At 35.0% G+C, this 25992-nt stretch overlaps 1 protein-coding gene across 11 annotated transcripts in view; it reads right to left on the bottom strand.

The window, feature by feature from the left end:
- Positions 1–8090: 8090 nt before the first annotated feature.
- unc-104 (kinesin family member unc-104) overlaps positions 8091–25992 on the bottom strand; it is an 81294-nt gene continuing 63392 nt past the window's right edge. For 6 of the 11 annotated variants that reach the window (XM_089237734.1, XM_089237737.1, XM_089237741.1 and 3 more), the window contains 12 exons: positions 24209–24360; positions 22851–22956; positions 22615–22729; positions 21745–21827; positions 19553–19677; positions 19175–19320; positions 18623–18952; positions 15469–15557; positions 14009–14252; positions 13801–13920; positions 12394–12521; positions 8180–8355 (listed from right to left, as the gene is read on the bottom strand). In XM_089237734.1, coding sequence (XP_089093860.1) covers positions 8313–8355; positions 12394–12521; positions 13801–13920; positions 14009–14252; positions 15469–15557; positions 18623–18952; positions 19175–19320; positions 19553–19677; positions 21745–21827; positions 22615–22729; positions 22851–22956; positions 24209–24360 — 1681 coding nt within the window. In that variant the 3' untranslated portion in view covers positions 8180–8312. Of the gene's footprint in view, positions 8356–12393; positions 12522–13800; positions 13921–14008; positions 14253–15468; positions 15558–18622; positions 18953–19174; positions 19321–19552; positions 19678–21744; positions 21828–22614; positions 22730–22850; positions 22957–24208; positions 24361–25992 lie in introns of all 11 variants that reach the window. The other 5 variants (XM_089237736.1, XM_089237742.1, XM_089237745.1 and 2 more) reach the window with 2 other exon arrangements.

The raw sequence follows: 25992 nt of genomic DNA, 5'->3' as shown, positions 1-25992 counted from the left end.
TCCGATCACAGATGCACCCTCTGTATTAGTTGGTACAAAATTATAAAATAAATGACTAGTTATTTGATCCACATTTAACTTGCACTTATCTTTCTAGTTCATGCATCAGCAGCCACAGATCCTTCTATACAGAATCGAATGAGTGAAAGCTTCGAGAACATAAAAGATATTTCATTAAGATGTAGGAAAACATATGATCTAATTTACCAGCAACCACACACACGCAATACACAATCAGTCATCATAAAAATTCTATTATGCGAAGTTAAGGCAGCGAGATAGTTCTGTCCAAAACTTTAAACATGTTAGATGATTATTACAATCAATTTTCCCTTCTAACTATATCATAGCTGCCAACTTTTGAAAATGAAAATTCGGGAGATTTTCGCGCAAACCCGTATTTTATGCTAAAATTACTCCCTAATAAATACAATAGGGATTTTTCCAAATAAAATAGGGATTTTTCCAAACATAAAAGTTAAAGCGTAGGGAATAAAATCCCTACTGAAGTCAAATTAAAATAGGGATTTTACACACATGGAAGTTAAACCCTTGGGAATAAAATTCCTACTCAAAAAACAAGTGAAATTGGAGGCCAAAACTTCAATGATGTAAAAATAAATATTCTGTTCAATCAGAGACGCTGTGAACAAACATTCTGAGCGAATGACCCCAAAATCATCAGAAGATGAAGGAAAACACCGTCAATTTTTGAAGAACACTAGACTTTTTGTGACACTTGCTTGATGTTTTTTTTTTCATTTCACGAGTGATGATGGCAGTCTTTCCATGACCGATATTTATGTCCGTAACACAACTTGTACAAAAAGGAAAAGTCAGCCCTCTTCTGGAACGTTTGATGAAAGGAAATTGATCGGAATAAGTATCTTTAAAATTGATTAAACATGTTTTTGCTTATCATTATTCATGCTTTGTTATATCGCACGTACGTAACTTCAACAAAAGAAATTTTGACCATATGCGCGTCACTAGAATCTTCAATTATTATCCAGGACTATTGGCTGCTAAGCCATTTCCCTGCACGATAAGACAAACAACTTTCTTGTTACCATCAGAGGGTTTGTAAAACTTCCTGAAAAAGGGAATTTCCCCATTTACGACGTGTGACGTCATTTCGAAAGGGAAAAAAAAGAGGCTTCATGCCCCACAAGAAATTTCTTAGGGATTGTTTTCATAAGCGGGGATTTTTTTAATGAAGTAGGGAATTTTTAGGGGCAATTAGGGATTTTCGTGATTTTCGTAAAAATTTGGGAGATTTAAGAACTTTTCGGGAGATCGAGCGATGAATATAAAATTCGGGAGATTCCCGAAAAATTCGGGAGACTTGGCAGCTATGCTATATCAATAATAATGTAAAAGAAATGAAGACATTTTGTGGCCAGTGACATACATGATAAGAAGGTAGCAACAACACACCCCCTAATGCAGAGCAATTTCAACTTTCAGATGTTTTTCCTCGTTATCTGCAAGGGGGACATCATCAGTAGTGACCACAGCTGACTGTATTTTAATAAGAAAAATGGGACAATGGCCAATTATCACCAAAAATGTTGCTCAATAGCTGTAAATCACAGAAAAAATGGTCAATAGGCAGGGAAACTAAGAGCTACTTCAAATCACAGTGAATTCAAATGTGTTTCACAAGAAAAAAAAAGGGGTTGAAAATGACAAACATGTGAGATTAGGCTGGCCATATTTTCATGAAAAAATACTGGAAATTGGCATGTGTCACCAGTGCCATCTTAACGCATGGACCAACCCGGGCCCCTCAAGAGGAGAGTGGTCACACAAAAATGAGAAGTGGTTGAAATATTCGAGAATTTTCTAGGTAAGGCCTCAAAAACATGACTTGGCCCGGCTGCCCCATGATGCTCTTAAGACGGCCCCTGGTGTCACCAAAAAATAAATGTTGAAGGTAAGTTGCAAATTATTGCTGAATGACACAGAATGGAGAGCTACTGAAAAGTGCACTTTCAATCCTTGATTTCAGCGAGGAATGAAAATTTGAGAGGGCCTTGAAAAAGGTAATTTTAAAAAAAGTTGGGATGGCTGAGAAAGAAAAAAATTACAGGAACGCCCCATTATAATATGAGCCATTTGTCCACATAGGCAGAGATACAGGCCCAGCATCATTAATGAGGTTGACTGATCTAATGTAAATGCAAATAATGTGTATTGGCATCATCATTGTGTGACTCTCAAGAACTTCAAGTATATCTCAGCCTATGTTCGGTCACCATGACAGTGGTAGAACCAGAGTCGATTTGATCTCTGACTTTTTAGAGACGATTTGTCACACCAGTCTTCTGTAGACAGAAGAAGACACAGCGGATGATGTCCTTTGCAGGTGTGGAAGAAACATCTGGAAGACTGAATTCCATTGGGGTCCACGGCTCTTCAGCCTCGAATTATCTTCTTGTTTGAGTACAGTTCAAGCACAACAAGGAAAATTCCATAGTTTCTATAATTAAAATATTTTGGACATTATTAACGTTGCATTCAACATTCCTTAGAACAAACTTGTAAGTTCACAGTTTATATCTAAATCACAACCCACACACTAAACTCTCGGAGATCGTTGTTCAATAGAAAATGGGGCAAAACCCATCTATGACAAGATTTCTCCACTTCTGTGAAGAAGTAGTGAGCAATGTGCAAAGCTTCAATGGATGATGGCATCTCCATTGATTGGAAAAAAAATAAAACATCGAGTTGAGATAGGCTTCTTTTTTTCACTTGTAAACAGAATGGTTCCGAATTAAAACGGGATTGCAAAAAATGTAATTTTGAAATTATTTAAATATGGAACAGAAAAGAAGCAAAATGCTGGAATTTCCCTTCTTCGAAAATCTAAACAGCTCATAAAAACGTTCTGTAAAAAATAATCGGAGAAGGAACTCATCCCCTGAGCAGGACCTATGTCTGCTGCCAGTTGATGTTAATAGCTATGAAAGATTATTATGAGGCCTCGTGCACTAAGGGCCTCAGAACATAAATTTCTTTCTGCAAAAATCAAGAATTTCAATCTCCAGTATCCAAATAATCGTCATAGTGAAGTGACAAAGGTCATCATTGGCCAAAAGTGACGTAATGCTTATGTCAAGTGACGTAAACTACCACCCATGGTGACCAAATACAATATGCTAAAAATTTTCCTCCTACTCCTATCACTGTAAGGTTCACTAATGTGTGTTTCAATCCCAATTGGCGGGGTTCAATTTAATACCAGCTGCTATTAATATTGTATGAAGATATCAGTGGTAATGTTAGATGAGAATTGGAACTGGTACTATAATCTAGAGATGACTGTCTTCCGAATTTACAATGAAACAATCGTAAATCAGATTTCCTCTAATTTACAACTCTCAAGTTTGCAGTGATAAAGAGTGCCATAATCCTATCGATTTCATTTAGCTAATTTTGATGACAGCCTGATTATAGTTCCAGCATTTCACTTTTTGAAACACAAACACTTTTTGAACAACAAATATTCATAAACATCATGCACAACTCTGATAACTTTTTACAAAACATTCCATAAGACATCCCTCTCATAATGTTCAGAGAGTTTTGTTGATTCTTTGATCTTACACAAAACGATAAAATCATATAATTAACATTGGTGATGGTTGGGGGGGGGGGGGGGAAGAAATTATAGCAATAATTTCTCATTCACATTTCAATGCAACACTTACATTCGAAACAATTTTCTTTTCATTATTTGCTCGTTGGAATCATGGTCAGAGTTTTCCATAATAAGAATATTAGTCAAACCCTATTAATGAACGAAATTTTTATTTTCGTTCCATAGGAATCATATTAGATCAGATACAGCGAACAAAAAAAATTTTTTTTGAAGTTCCTTCAAACAGGATTTGACTATTACATTTATGGTCGTAGATACAAAAACACAATAAAACCTTCAAATACGAGTTGGTCGATTGATTGTTTTTTAACATGTTGGAGTGATCGTTGATTTAATTAAATTTTGACTAAAATTTTATTTTAATAAAAATGACATATTTCGACATAATACTTTTTCAAGTTCATTTCCCTCAAATGCTGAACAAAAATGCCTAATAAGTTTTCATTTCTCTATGTAAAATAAAACGATAAAATCATTGACACGTTTGTGCAACGGATAAGATTATTTCCGGTTCAAAGTACATCAAGTATTCTTCAGTCTACAAGAAATAAAGCCAACCTTTGGACTCCCAAAATTATACACGTAGCTGCATTATGCTGGGTAGGAACAAAGTTTAAAAATATACATATATATATATATATATTCCAGAATGTTCCTGGAGTTGTCAACCAGGATTGTAACCAGAAATTGCTTTTGGATGAGTGGTTTAAACAATACAGACACATACAGTAAAATGAGCAATTGTAATTTCTATGCATAATCAGTCATTTTGTCATACTTGGGGAAGGAAAGAAGGGGCAGTAAGACAGAAATCCTGGGCCTTGAACCCTGAAACCTTCAAAAATCAAACTCATGAGCCTTGATTTCCGAAACTTGAAAGACCAACCTTTTGGGTCTAGAATCTCAAAATTCTGAAGACCAAACTCCAGAGTTTCAAAATCTTGAAACTTTGAAGACCAGACTACTGAGTCTCGGAACTTCAAAGACCAAACTCCTAGACCCCAAATCTAGAAACTTTGAAAACCAAATTCCTGGGCCTTGAATCTCAAAACTTCTAAGAATGAACTCTTGCTACAGCCTCATTGGAGAGGAATAAAAAGAAATTGGAAATACTGGGTCAGTTAAAGAGTTTTGTGGGCTCTGAAGTAGTCTTTTTTTTGGGGGTGGGGGGGCATGAAACTGCATGGGAGTCAAAAGGTTAAGACAATTAACGAATTCCTCAGCTAAAACAAAAAACAACAAACGTAAAAAATAATTTCACACATATATATCACTAAAACAATAAAAACCATACAAATATTTGCATATATTATTCGTAATGTACACATATAGTTGTATCCACCAATAAAGTATAAAAAAACAAAAAAGAATTACACAAAATCAACATTTACAGCGCAATAAATATTCAAAGGATAGCATTATCCCATCAATCGACATCAATAATACTGATACATTCAAAGCAAAAAAATGTAAACCAACAACAAAGTTGCCCGTGTGATAAATAAATTAAGCTAAAAAAACTATGTTAACAGGTAACATGTTAGTTACTCTGAACACTCAATAGAACGTCCTCACTGTGTACTAACAATCATTTCAAACTGCCATAAAGTTCTATCAGCTCTCATAACATTTCTTACTTGGAATGTTTTGGAAATTCAACATAAACATTTTTGCAACAAATAAGACACCGACACGATAATACACCGATAATACACCGGAAAAGAAAAATTTTACATAGTAAACATATCCAGGACACATTTTTTTTTTTTTTGCGCACTACACAGGAAGAGCATTTCTGAGTAATGTAGTGACACAATGATTTTCAATATATATATACTGTATATAGATTCCGCAGTACATAAATAAATACAAGATATAGCCTCTTTGCCATTTGTTTATAACCAGCAACATCTCCAGTGAAGTCGCCTGAAATAATTCTTGCAGCATGTGTAAAGTCAAATGAAATCAGACCCATAATAAAACTCAAAGAATAGCATGGATGGAAGTTTTTGCCTCTGTGGGAATTAATAAGCGAATGTATCCTGTTAAGTCTGAAAAATCAGTAGGAAATATTCCTACTGATTTTCATTCTCGTTTCCGCATCAGTTTTGCAAACTGCAATTATAGAAGATTGCATACCTCCCCACATACGAAAACTATCACAACTTTATTTCGAGGCTACAGATGAAATCTCCTAGAGTTCAGCTTCCATCTTGGTGAATGTAAACACTGACTGGAACACCAAGAGCATAATTGTATAACCAAATCTTTGAACAGGAGGAGGGGATCACAGAGAGTATGTACAGTGAAGTCCCACCCCCTGAATCCGCCTATGAGTGACCAAGAGCCATTTTGTTGAATTTACAATGGTACAACCGTCAAACCAGCTCTGTGACGAAAACATCACACATTAAACTACAGAGAAGTCTGAAATTGACTATAGGTCTGCTACTTATGAGCAGATTATTATGCCCTTGAGTATGTGTCAGCTGAAATAGCTGAACGGCAACAACAAAAAACAATTTTGTGAGGGAAAAAATAGATCACAGAGCATTTCAAAAGATAAAATAAACGGTAATACCTGTGTCGTAAAACTTTAATGGATCTTCTATCACATGATGAAAAAAATCTTTGAATTTCCGAATCGTGAAAAATCTTTGATGATACTTGAATCAGTAATATGGACAAGAACTCACAGCTATTGCCATGATCCTTTGCATAAATGCCAAAAGTACTCAGATGACTGATTGAAGGTGCTGTCAAAAACAGCCATTTTCACAGATAACATTAGCGGTCGAGATTGATATGATTTTAGCCCTGTTTACATGTGTAAGATTGGGGTTTCAATGGAGGTAGCTTGGTGAATAGAACCGGCTCTCTCTCTCAGCAATCCTTTTTTTTCACTCGTAGTGAAAGAAAGAGGAAAGATTTACATCCTGTTCTTTCATGGATTTTTCTGGTTTCATGCCCCTTTCCTTTAATCCTATGTAATTTTTCCCTATTGCAGAATGAAAGAAATCAGCATTTTCATTCCCCATGTAATCTGGGGCTCTTGAAATACTTTGTCATTGATGAGAGGAAGATGTGTTGGAACCCTGGTCTTTTGACATTATCTGAAGACATCTTTAGTACTGCCAATGATGAGCGAAATAGCTGGCCCAGAAGCTTTGATTGTTTGATTAATGAGCAAAACAAAAGGATTGCTGAAGCTCATCTTTTTCACATTACTCATCAGAACCAGGGATTGTTTCTCACATGGGCAAATGGGGCATGTACCCAGGGTCCACAAATTTTCAGGGCCCTGAAATTGGCTGCCTTTTGTATTATAGGCATGCCCCCTCATATGCCTCTGCTTAAAAAAGAACACCATATATATAAGGGCTCTGAAAATTCATATTTTCCCAGGGCCTGAACTTATGAGAAACAGGGCTTGTGATCAGAATTGCTGACGCCACAGTAAAATCACTCTGGCCCAGCAGTTTCGATTTCATTGGGGACAGCAAAAGTTCCATAAAGCACGTGCACGGTGGATGCAATACATATATGATACTTAGTTGAGCAACAATGTTAGCAACTTGAAGGCATGCAATGGTTCCTCTCATTGGTTCTAAAGAAAGTGATTTGAAACACATAAAAAAAGGTTCCAGCACATCATTCGAAGAATGGCACTCATGCTCGGCCAAGTACATACCGTCGATGAGAACTGTTTCAAAAACCTAACTAATGTAGTTTATGAATGACAAAATTGTTCCCATTCTTTTTTTAATAGCCTATACAAATTGATTGAGAGTGCTTCCTGTTGATACCTTCATCATTTCTTCCAACACATACTATTTCATCATTTCAAAATGCGCTTTTTGAGATCATTTCCAGACTCTGAAATGCTAGAACCGTTCAAAAGATATTTGCTTTTAAACATAGCAGCAGAAACGTTAGTCTAAGAAATGCAAGTTTTTCACATGCGCATGATTTGCTTTTATAATGGTGACTTCACATATTTCTTTGAGCGCAACAAATGAAGAAGGAAAAAAAAAAGATTTATCTCATGAATAGCATCCATCCAATCAGGAAGAATACTTAGCCCCCTAACATGGCTGCCATCGTCAATGACAACAAATGACAAAAAGGCTATCCATTAAATAGATACGTATATATACCAATAATCAGAGCAACTTCCGCCATTACACTACATAAAAACAACGAAGGGAAGTAAAGAGTTGTGCCAACATGACATGCGGTGTAGCAGCATGTTTTCGAATCACATGAAGTCCCAAAAAATGTCTTCTTTTTTTTCCTCATGACCATTTTTTTCTTTTCAAAATGCCCAAGCACACACAATAGTCATAACGAGAGATAAAAGAAAAAAGACGAAGGGGGAAAAAAAACTGTTCTCGATCTGTGTGAGAGGCTGTTTTTTTTTTTTGCAATACAGGTTTTGTTCAACCTTCATTCGTCCTGATTTTGCTATATATATATGTATGTATATGTATATATATATATATGCTAAACACAAAGCACCTCGGGGAGATTTTTAATACTAGCTAACTTTTTTTTTTTCAAATGTGTTCAAACAACGCACTAATTTATATATCCAAGCTCTTCTGACTTTTTTTTTTAAGTTTGCAAAAGCAACTTGGAGTTGGCTTTATGAAGCTGCCTGAGTCTGCCGCTTCCTGGACAATTTAGATCTGTTGAGGGGAAAAAATAATACATAATTATTATTAGGTCAATAGAAACATATTACATAAAAAATTATGTGGGTCATTTGATAAGTAAGGTAAATTTATATGATAAGGTCACATAAATTGTTTTTCAGATCATTACAACGGGAAGTATCACTCTTCAAAACGCAATTCATGACATCTGTGTCAGGTGAACCTAAGGTGTCACCAGAAGTAATTTAACTCTTCAAAACGCATTACGACGAGTTTCAGCATAAAGTAATTTGCAGTTTGATTTTTTTTTTGGTCATAGCAGAAATCAAAATAAATTCCGCAATTCTTCAGCTGAAATAATTTTCTTTCAGCTGAAGATTAAAGCTAAAACACCATCTTTGAAGACTTTTTTAGATGAATCTAAACACAGCGAAACATCCACCAAAGATGGAGAATGCTCCACGCTAGTGGTTCCCAAACTTTATGAGGTGCGACGCCCTTTTGACAAGAATTTTATATATTAAGGAGAGACCTCCCTTTTTTCTTCAACTTCAGTTAAAATTGAATTGATAGATGGCACTGCACCAATACTATTCACATGTGCATAATCAGCTCTGCATTTTTGAAGAACCGACATTCTGATCAAGATATGCTAGTGATCAGGCTTGTATGTGTGTATGCAGCAACCAATGGAAGTCGAATGATTGTAGGACTTCCTATCAAAATCTAACTACATGATTTTGTCCAATCTCATAATTAAAATTTTACAGGGCTGTTCTGCAAACATAAAAAAAGAATGTTAAATTATTTTTTTTTTAAATTTACCATATTTATAATTTTCAATTTCAATTGGGGGGGAGTTTCGTTTTCTTAGACACCCTGTAGTTGCTAATTTAATAATTGTGTGCTTTACTTTTGACTATTGAGTGTACATGGATAATAAGTAGCTCCGCTAAGAGTTAAGGTGCATTTTAGATTTGACATACAGTATGTTCTTTTCGCTTCAAGAGAAGAAAATAAACTCATTTTAGACATTTAAATTTTGAAATTTTTTTTGTGCCCCCCCCCCCAAGCTCATTTACAGTCGGCCCCCCGCATTCGCTGTTTTTTCCTTCATTGGAAATTTTTTTTTACAAAATTTGAGTTGTGTGGGTTTAGGATAGCTCATTTTTCTAGTGCTACTGATTTAGAACATTCTGATTAGAACATTTAACAATCAAGAAGAAAAGCGAGCGCCTCGTTTTAAGAGAGACTTACTATGACTTCAAGATAGACTTACAATGTCGTTTTGTGCAAATGCGCATGGGTACATGATAAAGCCTACCGTAATTTTCAAATCTGCGAATACGCGAGCATTGAAAAGAAATGATGTCAAAGCTCCCAGTATTTTGGATGAACAATAAAAGGGCTTAGCCTATGAAAGCACTTTTCCTGGATTGGTTTAAACAGTGTTTCGTTCCAGAAGTCAGGAGGTACCTTGAGAGTGAAGACATGTCATTCAAGTTCTTTTGATACTGGATAATGCTCCTGGACAACAAGATGTCAATGTGTTCAAAGCTGATGGTGGGGAAGTCCTTTACATGCCTCCTAATCAACATCTATTATTCAGCCCCTTGATCAGAGAGTAAAGCCAACATTCAAGGCTCACTATACACGCCACGCAAGAGAAGATGCAAATGCATAAAATGCCTTGAAAGTACGGAAGAATTACACTATCACTAATGTCATTACTGTCATAACTAGAGCCGTGGCAGCTCTTAAGTAGAAGACAAGTTCACCATGAGTAATATAGCGGAGGGGATTCGCAAGTTTAAATCAGCAATAGATTATTTTCATGACATAGATCCCTCTATGGTATGTAACATGGCCTTGTTGGCGCTCACCTGACCTTTACCCCTTATGTAATCGTAGTGCATGTGTTATGTTTTATTATTGAGTTTGTGTTATGTCTATCATATACTTTATGTTCATAATTATTTTCTCTCGACTAAACAAACTTTTGTTACTTACGGACGTTTTCGGTGCCGACGTGTCACGAACACTGTTTTAGGAAGGAAAGAAACTAGTTTCTGAACTTGCCACTTGGAACGCCGATGTTGATGGGGGCGCATGTGCGTTACTCCTTATTTGCATGCTTAGTGATTTGAGAGCTATATATAATCACGTCCATGCTTCAAATCGGTCTCATGTAGCGCTAAATTCGCAAATAATCCAAACAACTCGGCTGGTCCGATGTTCCCGTCAAGCAAATTCCCATCAGTTGCTCTCCAAGAATGCCGTTCAGGGATGTCTGGTGTCCGCTCTCGATCTTAATGTCTTCGTAGATCTTGCAGACTGCGATCTGGCATTGGCTGGCATGGTCAATAGCAGTGATCTGATAGTTCCCTCGTATGACGCTGCAATCTGATGTTACCCCCTTCGTCATGACGTCCACCATTGGACTCCACCGCTTGAACACCGAAATCCACGTGTAGCACGGCCGATGTCTGCGATCTAATGACGGCTCTTCGTCAACCCCCTGGGTTCATCACGATATCCGTCATCTGACTTCTACTGCTTGATCGGTGAAGACAAGTGTGGTTCTGTTGACGTCCGTGATCCGATTTCGCCGCCTCGTTGACGTCTTGGGTTCGTCGTCGAGCTCTATGTGTGACTCTACTGACATCTGTGGTCGAGCATCATTTCTTGAAGACCATAGCTGAGTGTCACTTCCGCCCTAGTCGCTTCACCATAAGTATATTTTGCAATTTTTCTACTAGTGAAGGGTTTGCCCTTGAATTGATGTATTAACTAATGTGTTTTAATTTGTAATAATAGAAAATAAATAGTTGTTCGAAACTGTTTTGTTCATTGGCAGATAGAGACATACGTTGCAGGTACGTTCTTCATATGTAGAAAAGTTAGTAGACAAAGCCTTGTCAACATGCTTGATGATATGAAGAAGAAGAAACATCAAACAGAAATCACAATGTTCTTTCAGAAAGCATCCGCAACAAGCGCTGCACCATCTTTTATATTCCCCTTCTACCTCTGCGTCACCCTACTCTTCTCATGATGTTCAATAAGTGAGATAAACAAAAAACCCCATGGTTTCGGTTGTTCACAGATTTTCGTATTCACGGTCACCCTAGGAACGTAACCCCTGCGAATACGGGGGGCCGACTGTACGTGGCCCCTGACCCACAGTTTGGGAACCACTGATCTAGAGCTTAGGAACAAGGAAAAGGAATGATCCTGTGCAATTTAAATCAATGTTAGTCAATATATTTTATAAGAAATCATTAGTAAATTCTTCAGTCTAATTTTAGATCAGTTTATGTTAACTCAACTTATAACATAGATAATTAAATTATGTATTGCCTAATCATTTGATCTGGAGTCTTTGATTTTTTAATAATTTCAATCCAAAAATTTAATGAAGCGAAGCATTGTCCGTTGATGTTCAATAAATGAGGTAAACAAAAAACCCCATGGTTTCGGTTATTCGCGGATTTCCATATTCACGTATTCCGTTTTCTGCACATCCAAGAGTGCTCAATGATTTGTGTTTTGCCCTAGGAGACATACAATATGTAATTATCCCAATATACTCACCAGTTCCTTATCAATTTCAAATCATTCTATTGTGCATGTGAATGGTACATATTATAATAAACCATTGTGTGAGTAGGCACTGGGGACATGAGAAATTGTGAGGCACTTGGCCCTTTTTTATGAGACTTTCCTAAGTTGATGAGAGTGCTCACTGCACATCCAAGAGTGCTCAATGATTTGTGTCTAATCTGATTGAAACCTCAACTTCTCACTCAAGTTGCATTTGGTGCTGATCTGACAAATCTTTTTAAGGATTAATACATGTAAAGGTATTAGTGGCTCTAAGAAGGGACTATTTTTAAATCTATTTTTCACTCAGAAATCTCCACCAAAAGGCACAATGCAGAAAAAATTATTCAATGGTTATATCCCAGCAAAAAAGTTGGTGCATTCAATAGCAATGTAAATTAACTTTACACAACAAAGAACATTTCAGTAAGGAACTTTCAAAATTGTTTTTCAAATGTTGTTGCTCACCTAATCTGTCCAGCAAGCAAAGGATTAATTGCATAAAGCCACTCATAGACTTCTTTATCTCCCAGTGTCTGCAAGAGGAATCCTCTGTGCTTTGTGACCACTGAGAAAGTATTCGGAACCTGCAAAGACTTCACATGTAATTTAACTTGCTATATTATCAACTATCGCTACTTCACATGAAAGTCCACACTATTGTATAAAATGATAATGTATAAAAATATGTGATTTATTTATTATAAAATACGATAAGTACATACAGTGAGCTAATTTTTTTTTCATTATATGTTACTATTTAAAACAAAGCTTGGCAAATTAAAAAATATATATTTAGGAGCAAACCCCCAAATTTCTTTGGAGCCATGCATAATTTTTTTAGAAAAAAAAATCAAAATAATGGCTTTTCTTCCCAAATTTTCCAAACTTAGCAACTCCTTTATATTATTACACTGACATGAATTTCAAAAGTATTGTGTTGCTTTGAGCCTACAAGACACTAACCACAAACATAGAAACTTTTAGGCACCAATATCAATATTTTGTTGCTATGGCAAGTTGGGATTTGTGGCAAGATCTGATTCACAATTTGAAAGTAATCTATCATGTTTTTACAAGTCATCTGACTATGGTGGCATATGCCATGGCCATACGTAATGGTGGGTGCATACGATGGCATACAACATCACGCCAATTTTCAATCTTTCTCACATGGATATGATGGAATAATTCGTAATACAGCTGCTGTCATCTGAACAGACATCCTTCTACTTTATTACCTTGGTACTAGATGGCATTGGACAATGATATTTCATGGTCTGGGATTACTAATACTATTATCCTCACCCATGCTTTGCAAGGTTGCATCCCCAAGCACTTCTTTCTTTCAATTTCAGATTCCCTTGCAAAGATGCATCTGTTTTACATATTCAAAAATCTTTTAGCAAAGGTTCACCTGCTATGGATCCAGGTAAATCCGTCAGCAGTATTTCTTACAGTCACAGTACATATTATGTACCTAACCCCCCCCCCCCCACTTACTTTTGGGGTATCATTACATCTCAACACGTTCCCTGATGTTTATATTTTTTGAAAAGGACCCTTTCCCTAACAGTGCATCACGTGAGCTATTTGACACTTTCTACCGCACAAAAAAATGCACTATTCTAGTTTGTGACATTGTAGTTCAACAAGTTGTCCTCAGTTTGCCTTTGTGCATTACATTTAAATTTTAAAATGTTTAAAAATAATAATTTAAAGCTTCAAACTTCCAGAAAAGGAAAAAAAGCAAGCGCATCTTCATAAAAAGGGGCACCGTGGGTAGCACACAGTGGAGAAATTAATTGGTCAGATGACTGTGGTTGAAACAGTATCAAAATCTTTGAATAGAAATAAAATAAATTAGAATCTTACCCTCAGCATGGCTTCTTGATCCTCGCTGTATTCGACCTGTGCAGTAGCCAAGTTTATAAAACCTCTCTCCACCGGGTCTTTCTCGTCTTTGTATATGAACACATATGGCCTACGAACAACCTGTAAGGAGGAAACAAAAATAAAAATAAATATGCATTGCACTGGTCCGCCTAAACCTTTTATAACAAACATAAGAAATGACACTTACCACCCAGCACTTGACCCATCCTTTTGTTTTATCGTCCAGACAGTTCAAGTAGCCTTTCCTCGATACTACCGGGCTAACCCTTATCTCTTCCACTTCTGCTACGTACAGGAAACGACCAGAGTTACGGTTCGACATCGGGATTGAGGTCGGTCTTGAACTGAGCGGAGCCGGCATGAATTGCTGGTTCTTGTTGTTGTTCAAAACTTCTTCAGCCACTAGGTTTACTTTGTCCTGTGGAAATGCCCTAGTGAAAAAAAAATGTGGGGGAGGGGGATTTATTATTCGGCTTGTGTTAGGACAGAATAGTAACAAAAAATTATAAAATATATGGTAGGTACATTGACAAGCACATCAATACTTTCTTCCCCAAATTAAATGTCAGGAAAAATTAATTAATTAATTTACAATGTATTATTGTAATAATACACCGCTCAATATGACTTATTTTGTTCACTTAATTTGTTAGGAACCGGTGTGCAATAAAATGGTTCATAATTTTGAACAGCGTAATGAAGATTTTATGATAACGACTAGTGTTGGGAAAATATGGTGAACTGAAATTAACTTGAACCAATAATGCCCCCCCCCCCTATTTCAAGAAACTCTCAATAGTAAATATTATTATATATTGCTAGAACAATCTCAGTGGACTTTGATATAGCTTTTACCAGAGGACTGTTTGCATCCCACTGTGAGAGGTAAATTTGAACTGCTGGGGTGAGTCTTTAGTTCAGTTGTCTAATGGCATGAAAGCAGTGTGCCAAGTGCAACACTTGAATGAATAACCATATATTGTGTGTCTCCATAATTAAACTGTTCTGTGGAGCTAGTTGTTTGTGGAATAGACTAGGACAGAGGTTTTCAACCATTTTCTAATCGTGAGCACTGCGTATACCCACCCTCAAAAGAAGAGCACTCTTACAGCAAGTTTGGCATATGAAAGCATGAAATCAAGGTGATTTCAATTTGTACAAAGTGTTTAACTGGAAAACTGATCAACTGCTCTCAAGCACGAAATTAGACACAAGCATCGAGAACTCAGGGAGCACTATGATGCTCACAAGCAACAGGTTGAAGATGCTTGGGCTAGAGGGCTATTATTGGTCAATTCTAGACATGAATGTTATCCTCTCACACACTGACAGAACAGAACATAATGGACAGAGCATGACCAGACTCTGTCACTTACCTGATATATGCTCACTACACTGGAAAGCGTTGCCTGTCACAGAAAATTCTGAGTTGCAAAGTAAAAAATAATTGGGGTCCCTATTGTAGGAGGGACTTCATCTAGTAGGACCCGCTCTATCTAGTTTTTTCAATTCCACTCAAGTTTTGTAAAAATCAGTGTCAACTGCAGATGCATTATTCAGACAATTCTTTACTTATTACTCATAAACAGATACACGCTAACTTCTCTCTCACATAATGTAAAATTAAAAATAGAACAAAAACCTTACTCTTGTGAGGATGAAGATGCTATACTAGAGTGAACACTTGAAGACCTAGATATCACATCAACATCATCTGAAGGGGTAGCAAGCTCGTCCTAAAATAAATATTTCACTTTACAACTTTCACAAACAGACTGATTTATCCAATATTTTTTGTTTAACCCTTTATACAGCATGAAAAATGAGAAAATTCAAGTTGAAAATCTGAGGTAGCAACTGCAGAATTGAAAAAAATTATTAAAAATTAATAATGTTAACTAATTTTTTTATATTATTTTCACAATAAAGATAGACAGCATTTCAAATAAAATACAGGTATACATGTTCAATCATTGATTTTGGACACATTAAAAATGTAATGTCCTTCTGCTGTGTATAGGGTTAAAAACGTATTCATAATAAACCAATGCAAGACAGAAAAAAAAAGAAAAACCCATTCAGACTTCTGTAAGTGGTTGAAGAATAAGAGGATACATACCAGTTAGCCCAGCATTCTTCAACTTTTTTAAAACTGTGGATAGGTGAAAATGGTTGAAAAATTGAGAGTTAATTTGCGGACCAGCCAGAAATTAATGAATGGTAGAAATAATTCAGGAACCAGCAAAAAAAATTAATGAATGGGAGAAATAATTTGAGGACAAGCAAATGATTAATAAGCGACCGTAAATATGATAAATAATTTGTGAACAACAAACAATAAATACCATAAATAATTTGAGGACTGGCAAATTATAAATACTGTAAATAGGATAAATAATTTGCAGATGGCAAAAACCGTATATGTGAAAAATAATTTGCAGACCAGCAAAAATAATTGGAAATAATTTACAGGAAGCAAAAAATAAATAAATGGGAAAAATAATTCGCAGACCTGCTGATGGTCTGAGACAGAAATAAAAACCAATACAGAGATGGTAAAACATTTACTAATTTTAAAATTATTTAGCGGCTTTATGAATTGGGTGAAATCTTTCATGGACCGGTAGGAAGTTCTGAAGGACCAGCACCAGTCTGCAAACAGTGATTGAAGAATACTGAATTAACCAATTTTTGACTGAACTGTTTGAACACAACACTGTTTCTGTTACATTTTTATTCAAGTAATTTTCCCACGTATCTTTTTTAATGAACAAGCATTTATGGAAATTAAAAGATTTTGAATGAGCATCATAGTATATTTTTTTAAATTGCTCTTGATGTAAATTTAATTTTTTATTACTTTCCAAAACTTTTATCCTGATTTTAAAGTGAGGATTTTTGATTTTCTGCCCATAAAGAGAAATAAAATTTAAAAAAAAAAAAATCTAAATTTTTTGTCACTAATACATTAGATTCCATACAACCACAATAATTTTCAATTATTGTAATTATACGAGATTAATGAATTCATATTAATTACAAAGTTACATCAAAAGAGAACAGCATCAAACTAATGCTCAGTTTTTTAAACCCTTTCAATTATGTTATTCAAGGCATACAAATCTGCACATGCAGAAAGGTTACCTGTGTCAAGGTCTGTGTTTATCTATATATATAAAATTGATTTTCTGTCTGTCTGTGTGTGTGTGTGTGTATGTTCTCTATACAAATCTGCAATTTTGGATCGATAGTCGCCAAGTTTTGCATATATACCAAATGGAACCCGACTTGAACGATAGGCTACTTTAAAATTTCATCAGAGCAGGGCAAATGCCCCAAACGGGCAAAAAACTGTCGGGCAATGATGGTTTTTGGGCCTCAACAATCACTTTCGGAACGTTTACTTTGGTTACCGTGGTTTCCTAGCAATGCGTTTCAGACATGTATATCCTTTACAATGGTTTGTCACTTCTTTAATGTTGCAAATGTATGTACAATAGTTTGTGCCTTTATAATGGTTTGCCACTTTTTTTCAATCCTCTCAGTAATGAGAGCTTTTTGAATAGACACCATTATCAGCATCACTTTGAGGGTAAGGCAAAGGATGATCCCCATAGCAATCAGTGTTAAAATTGCCGATTTTACTATAGAAATACGGAAATTTAGTGTGGTTACCGCCACATCAATAATTTTAAAAATTGTATTGAATTCTCGATATTTGAAATATATTGAGTTCGCTTAGGCATACAAAGCCCAGGAGGTTAAATATAAAGTAATCATCAGGACCTTCTCTTTAGAGTTGGATATCCAGGCAATAACATTGATTTCAACTTTTTATTTATATCTTCTCAAGCATGAAAATTCATGTCCCCGTATTATCTTTTAATATTCAACTGCATAAATTCATATAGTTTTGGTTGTTTTAAAATTAATTATGGGCCCGTAAAAAGTACATTGAAAAAAATCCACAGCTTTAATTAAGCAGTTTTGGAAACACAGAAACAGGCAGAAATAGATAACTTGAAGTTCAGGGGGGGGGGGAGGAATCGAAATACTTAGCACCCCTTCAGGGTTTGCATGTCCCTCAAAGAAAGAGGGAGATATCACGTGATCCAAAAAGCCCCATTGAAGAAAACCTGGGCAGCACCGGGTATTATAGCTAGTATAATATATATATATACCGTATATCCACGTATAATCAGAAGATCATGCGCAGGGAGATAACATAGAACTAGAAATGAATTAATTCTTCGTTGGTCCTTTCATCAATGTGTGCATAAAAGCTCTTAGTTCTGTGTTGGTAATGCTGTCAGAATGCTGATTTTTTTCATCAAAAGTACAACAATGTTCATACCATTCACCCAGCTAAGTGGCTGTACAAAAAGGCCAAGTTTCCTCCCTTTTTTTTATACATATAAAATTTTGAATTTTTTCATCATGCCTCCCCACCAATAATCAGTCTTTCTTCTGAGGAAAACATGTTTCCTCTATCTCTATCATGCCCATCAATGAACATGTCATACATCTTTATACACTTTCGATCAAATTAATATGCATGACACATTTTGGAAGCATATTTGCAATAGAAACTCATGTGTATTCACAATTTTGTAATCGAGTATATGATGAATAAATTTCACTGTGTTTTTTGTGTGAGTGATTATGTAAAAACGCTGCTTGAATAGATGAATAGATAGATATTCATATTGTGCTTTCATTTTCCCTAAGGTTTCCGCTCAGAAAGGTTCGACTACACATGAATGTGCAAACACAGAAATCTGAAAAAAATAAAATTAATCACTTTGTTGCAAGGCGTTGGCGGTGGCTTTGATGGAATATGACTATTTATCAGCGCGACAGTCTTGAGAGATAATTCTTGTTCCCTGTCTGTCATTTCCCAAGGCTCGTATACAGATTCGTCAATGATCATGCGATTCCCGACTGTAGGCGAAACAGGTGATATTAGTAGAGGAGCTGAGAGAGAAGTTGGAAGACCACCACCTTCACTTGAAGCTTTGGCCACAAGGTTACATGCATCTTTCTCCATCTTGCTGATTTCTTGGTGACAGCAGAGACCCTGGTCGATTCCCAGCTTCTCCCTCAGAAGCAGAAGATGCCTCACTTTTTCGACCTAGAAATCAATGATTATAATTTTTTTTCTCAATAATATATAAATTAGAAGTAGCAAAAATATTGAGTTATATTTATACTAAATATGTTTTTATCTTCACACGTAACATGCAGAGTCAATTAAGGATGGTAAAATTTACGTGATTAACTGTTATGAATGCAATAATAAAAAAATTATTAGACAATCATGTTCGCTATGAAATTGTGCATTAAAAATAATTACTTCTTCTAAACGAGTCATCTTCTCCAGCTCCCATTGGTGATCAAAAATCAATGAATCACCACGTGGCCTCCAACCATGGAGATTTTCCTCCCCACGTACGTAAGTTGAAGATGTATCTAATACTCGTCTCTGCCTTCGCTGAACACCTGGAAAAAAAATAGTCAAACAATGTATTGGAAATGAAACGATATCAATTGTAAGTATATTACAAGCCTCCAAAACATTTTTTTTTCTAACATGATAGGCCAAGAAAATACTGAAGATGGATCACTTTAGCACCTGATAAAATTTTGAAGACAGAAGATAAATTTAGATATTAAAAAAAAAAACACTATAAATGCTGACCAAGGCAGAAAAAAAACTAAAAACATAAGTTACCTGGACTACCCGAATCAGCTGCTCTCTTCATGATAACTTCGTAGACACCACTGACATGATTTCCTTCAGAATTCTTATAGGCACCAGTGATTAAGTGCTTCAAAGACCTTGCATTAGGTGACAGCCTTCAAAATAGGTTTGAAAAACACAATTTACAAATTCATTATGATATTAATCTTTCAGTCAAAACACATCCCATTCAATGGTGAAAGACATAACAGTATGAGCATAACAGTTATGCGACAAGAATTCTGATAGAAGAACTACAGTTTTTCACTCTGAACCCTTGAGATGGTGCAATTGGAAAGTTACTATGTAAAATAGGTCAGGGCTTGACAAATCTTAGGCCCCAGGTTTCCATGGCGACTAGAAAATCAGAATTGGGGACTAAAATTGTTTACATACAAATACTACATTTAATTGGAGTCACAAAGGGATGACATTTTTTTTTAATTTCTCATTTGATCATTTTTGCTGCATCACAGTCATTTTCTGCAAATGAGGGCTAATTAGACCGGGACCTACAATTTATTACCGATTCCGAATGGTAGTTTTTTTTATACTCACCAAGAGGTTAGTGTGCTAACCCCTTGGTGTGGGACCCCCTTGTGGTAGCAATATTTTTGTGGTGACGTTGCCGTTTTTGTTGTACCCCTGTGTCAAGAAAGTATCTGACAATGGTGAATCGGATATCAAACTCGTGACACCTCTGAACATCCTTTGGTACTTTAGGCAAGTATCATATTGACCTGGGATATCGTGCTATTTTTTTCTTTAAATTTCATGGCACTGTGTCGTCCAACAGTGAGAAATGGTTGCAAGTCTCAGTACAGTAAAAAAAAAATATTCTGGACCGTTTTTTTTAGAAAAATCCATTCTTAGCTCCTAAATAGTTTCGCTGACACCTAAATTTATTTTCCATTTATCAACCCCTGGAATAGGTGCAATGAACCTATCAGGTAAATATAAGTTCTTATATGTTAAAACTTTCCGTTTTTGATCGAAAAATGAATGAAAACAATGCATAAACATACTGAGAAATTTAATTTTCTGGATGTTAATGCCGAAACTAATATTTGGAAAGAAAAGTGATTTGCTTCCTCCAGGAATTGAACCCAAGTCCTCTTGCATACCGGACAAGTACGCTAACCAATACACCAGAGACACACTTTTCAATTCCTTATAACACACATTAGTAGCGTGCATAAGCATGCTTGTTATCTCAAGAACAAATCTGTATTTGTTCACAAATTAAAGAAATCCAGAAATGTAAAAGTGAAATTTCTAAAAAAAAAAAACTAACATCAAATTGCTCTATATCAGCTTCAATGTCACCAAATTTTGAATAAAAACACTTTTTGCAAATTACTCTGGCATGTTCTGAGAACAGAAATTTGTGACAAAGCTTACTGAGATATTGGACATTGGATAAACGCAGGTGTTGGAGGGATATGATTGAAGTGTTTAAAATTTTCAATGGGATGGACCATGACTTATTAAGCTGGGTTTTCCTAGGAGTAGAATTTCTGTGCTGTGTGCAGTGTGAAAATGCTGATTGCTTAAAAACCTGCTCCTAGGAAAAAAAAACCTGGTTTTAATACACTGTCAATAGACTGCTTTGACAAGGAGACACCAGTAGCAATTGGTAAGGCATATTTCTAGGTTGTGGTGTTGCAGGGAATTTTTCTCTAACAGGGTTGTTAGTAAATGGAATAGCTTACCCCCGGAGGTAGTAAATTCTAACACAATTGACATGTTTAAAAAGAAATACGATAAGCAGGTTGGGGTAAATCAAGACGCTATCCATACTTAGAACAGATAACCATAAATATTTTTTATGGGCATATTGTACAATATTTTATCATGTATATATTTTTTAGTTTTTATAATTACATTTTTAATTGGGGATTGCTGTATTTCTAAAATATATGACATCCATACTTGTTATGGGCATCTTTTTGTCAGTCACCTCGTTGGGCATTTCGCCTGTTGTGGCCTTGTATTTGTATTCGGAAGAATTTAAAATAATAGTTTCAGAAAATTATTTGGGAAAGATTAGGATAAAAAATAAATATATATGTTCAAGCAATGTTCCAAGTATAAAAGATAACGGGAAGACAATTTTAAATATGTCATATGCAGACAAATACCTTACAAACTGTCAGAATTTCATAAAATGAGTGAATTTTCACCTTGGAGCTGTTCTTGCATCTCTACCAAAAATAATCAGACAGAGATCTTTTGTGATCACAGCGGGTTGAACACAGCTTTCAGGCTAAAAAAAAACAAATCAATTAATTTATGTCACACTGTCAGTGAAAGACAATTATAGGTCAGACATATGAAATGCAGTGAAACCTCCCTTAATGGACACCCCTCTTTTACAGCCAAATTATAATTTTCCCCCATATAATAAAAGTATACATTTCAAACCCCTGATTAACTGTCATTCCTCTTTTACGGAAAAATTGTTTTGTCCTACCGGTGTCCGCAAAAGAGAGGTTTTACTGTACAGAGGGCCACCACATTTGAATCATTATACTATAAGAGTTACTCTGGATTATATCTATTGTTTGAAAGTACTTTTATTGCACATTTTCATTTAAAGACAGATATTATGAAGAAAAATATGCAAGTTTCCAGTTCTCTGAATATTATACTTAAGTCGCACCTCAAGCTATGAATGTTTCCAGTAGCGAAAGACTTATTTGAGACACAAACAAAAACTATTTATAATATTGTTCAGACTACTACTGAAATCCAAGAGATATGCAATAGAACTCGTGTTATCAGAGTTGCTTGCCATTGGGAGCTCTGACTAAAACATTGAACAAGAAAAAAAAACTGTGGTTACATTTGACACACAAGGAACACTTTATCAAAAAATAAAAGAAATTTCTTATGATAAATTTATTAAAATTAACATTTTCCCAACTGAAATTGATTAAATTTCAAAATCCCTAGCATATAATTTCAAATTGAATAAAAAGACACTGAAGACATCCAGGAAAAATTCATCTTTACATTAGTAATAAATTTCATAGTGAAATTCAGTTACATACTTCTAAATAAGCAGAGAGAGTCATGTATATCCTTTCACCACCTGGCGTTGATCGATTCATCAATGGGGAATTGTGCAAAGAGCTGTCCCACGCTGCTTCAAACCGATAGAAAGTTCTTCAAAGGAGGAAAAAAAATATTTCCATGTGAACACAGAAAATGTTAATATCAAAACCTAAAGTATTAAAAATAACATTGAATATTTAAATAAGCATGAAGACCGTAACAATATAATTACCTGTCATCATTTTTAATTTCATAATATTCACCAGGGAATATCCCTAAGGACAGAACAGAAGAATCTGAGTCCTCTTCGTCACATTCTGGTGTTGTACGAATTCGTCCTGAAATATTAGTAAAACATTTTATTAGAGCATACTTTATGATGAAATGAAATTTTTTTTGGAGAAGAGAAATTTGAAATCACAGTAGGACATCTGTTAATAGGTTCAGCAGGAACTAAGACAGTGGATTTGTTCTTTAAATCCACATATGTGAACATTTAGTAGCAGAGTTCAAGGTCATTATATTTTTAATTTTGCTTTAAAAAATGTTATTTTTGTTATAAATTAATTTTTTTGAAATAAAAAGATTGAATTTCAATTTAGTAAGCCCCTGTGTACATTCCTGCATGATTTTATGAAATGTCTGAAAAGTTTACTTCAGAACCAATTACTAGTCCTCATGAAGGCAAAATTCAATAGTTAGAAAAATACTCGTCCACCATAAACAATTCAGATGAAGAAATTCTTGACTAAAACAATGAAATAAGTGAAAAAGTAATTTCTAAAAACTGTGACACTGACTTGCAGTTTCAAGGTGAGAAGTTTCAAGCCAGAGAAGCAAGTAATGAAAGCAGTATGAGCAAAGACATTTCAGCATAAGTTTAAATACATGCATCTTATATAAAAACACAAAATAATTTCTTTGTATTCTGATAATATTGCTAAAATTAACATTGGAGCCCTTACAGGCATGCCAGAATCCAAATTTTAAAACATGAACTGCTGGGTTATATTGTGTAGAGAGGTTATATTGTAGCAAGGATGGACTGAATTAAAACGATGCACACCAGAATCAATATTATATATGCTAGAGTTGGGCATGTGGTTGAAAAAAATACATGCCAGTCAAAATTTTTACATGCCCTGTCATGTCCAGCAATAGATTTGTTCAGCCCTGTACTGTAACTGAGAATAATTTAAAGATTTATTTTTTTCTGGTAGACATTAAAATGTTGACACTTGAAGATACTAATTTTTCAATGTTTTACATTATATTAAGTGTACAAGCAATCATATAGAGCGTGGGTGCACTAATATAAGCTTTAATGACAACCCACAGAATTAAGATTGATTTTTATAAAAATCATAATTTTCTTTTCCAACAAGATCATAAAAAATATTTTTTCAAATACTTAACACTAATAAAAAAATGATTTCTTCTCTCAATTACCTACTGCTCTTTTATTTATTATTATTATTTATTCATGTAATTAAAAACAAAATCCTACAGAAAACAAATAAGACTTTGAGTGACTTTCTTTGGCTATGATTGAGATTTTTCATATTATCCATAATAACCAATCATACTCACCAACAACTAGTTCCCTCACTTCTTTCCACTGCAAGTCTGGTACAGCTTCATGAACTAAAGTCAGTCTAATACGTCGCTGAATTCCTTGATGCAGGAGGAATGTACCTCTACATGGGCTATCATCATTGTGATCAACAATAACTGGGACATACCTATGATGAGGATGTAACAACTAGCATGAACATGCATATAAACAAAAAAGTATTTTTAAAATTTCAACTTGTTTAAAATTGTTTAAACTTAATTTAATAATTTATTTAACCGAATACAGCCAAACCTCAATTTAATGATAAAATTACATGGTCTACTTGGACTGGCATTGAAATTATTATGTGCATTTCCTGTTTTTCAATAAATTCAGTTAATTTCCTTGATTTAACAATGAAATTTAGAAATTATGCTTCTCAAACAAGTGTTTGGAGTTTATTTTCAGGGGGAAAAACACAGCTTCATTTTTTTTCATCTTTCTTTTTTCAATGCTATTTTAGGTTTATATTGTATTCTTCAAAAAATATAATAAAATATATATACATACAGTAAAACTTTGATAAGTCGTCACCTCATGTAACCGAAAAATTATGACAGCTAAAGCAGAGTGACGACTTCAGCGAAGTGCCATCAGTCTCAGTGTGCAATATTGTGAAAATCATATAAATTTAAAATACAACATTTACTAAAATATGAATCAAAATTACAATATTAAATTTATATATCACTTTTTTGGTCTCTTATTACTTAAATTATTGTGGTAAAATGTATAGGTACATTGATTTGTACTAGAAATTTTTAATTTAGACTAATCATAGCAACTGTTAGAATAGTTAGCTGTTCTTCACAACTATTCACTTTAATTTTACATAGACATGAAATTTAATTTTAGTGTTTTAATTCTTTGTCAGTAGTTCATGATACAACTACAAGCTAATCTCAAACACAAAATCCACTTTTGTCTTGGGGGGGGGGGGACTGGGCAGGGTAAAATAAGCATTAGAAGACCTTAACTTTGGAAAGAATTTCCAGTTTTTCAACAAAGATATTTTGTTTAAATTTGAAGCCCTAAATTAGTGAGGCCCATTCAGAAATCAGGTCTCGCTCAAACAGTCCCTTACGTTTCGAAAACCTTGGTCGGCAAATGAACTTCCGCAGCATAATTTTCGATACTAAAATTATTCCGTTTTTGTACATAGGCTTTTACAGTGACTTTTAAGCATATGGTAATGCTGTTAACAAACTCTTTTTTTAATGCGAGACATAAAAATGATCTGCTCCTCTCTCTCAAACTTTTTCATAGTGACGACTTAACCGAAATTAGCAACGAGTAGGGTTTAATAACATTGTTGTCTAGCCGCTGTGGTGGTCGAGTGGTCATAGTGACGGACTCGCATCGCGGGGACCCGGGTTTGAGCCCCACATATATATAGGAAGCTTTAATAACAAAGAGGTGATGAATGATCTAATCACAAATCCTACTTATTATGAACTATCAGAAGTCTGCAACCAAATAGAAACTCCCCAATATAGCAACAACTGTAAAGAGCTCTGGGGGATTCAAAAATAAAATACGCATAATTTCGCTCATCCCACAACATGTTTTGTTTAATGCCCATTACATTTTTCAATAACTATACCAAACCAACCATACAATAAAAAAAGGGTGGAAATCGCCATTCTCAGTGAAACTGTGTAATACCATTTATAGTCTTGAAGCAATATCTTTCCTTTCCCCTCCAAAAAGTCTTATTGCTATTACTCTGTAAAAACATATGATATGAATATTGGTTGAA

Source organism: Pholcus phalangioides, unplaced genomic scaffold (assembly GCF_987345545.1).
Source record: "Pholcus phalangioides strain wild (caught in Gottingen) unplaced genomic scaffold, Ppha-v1.0 ptg000010l_1, whole genome shotgun sequence".
Taxonomy (NCBI): Eukaryota; Metazoa; Arthropoda; class Arachnida; order Araneae; family Pholcidae; genus Pholcus; species Pholcus phalangioides.
The sequence above is the reverse complement of the archived record's forward strand: the minus strand, read 5'-3'. Positions and strand labels throughout refer to the sequence as shown.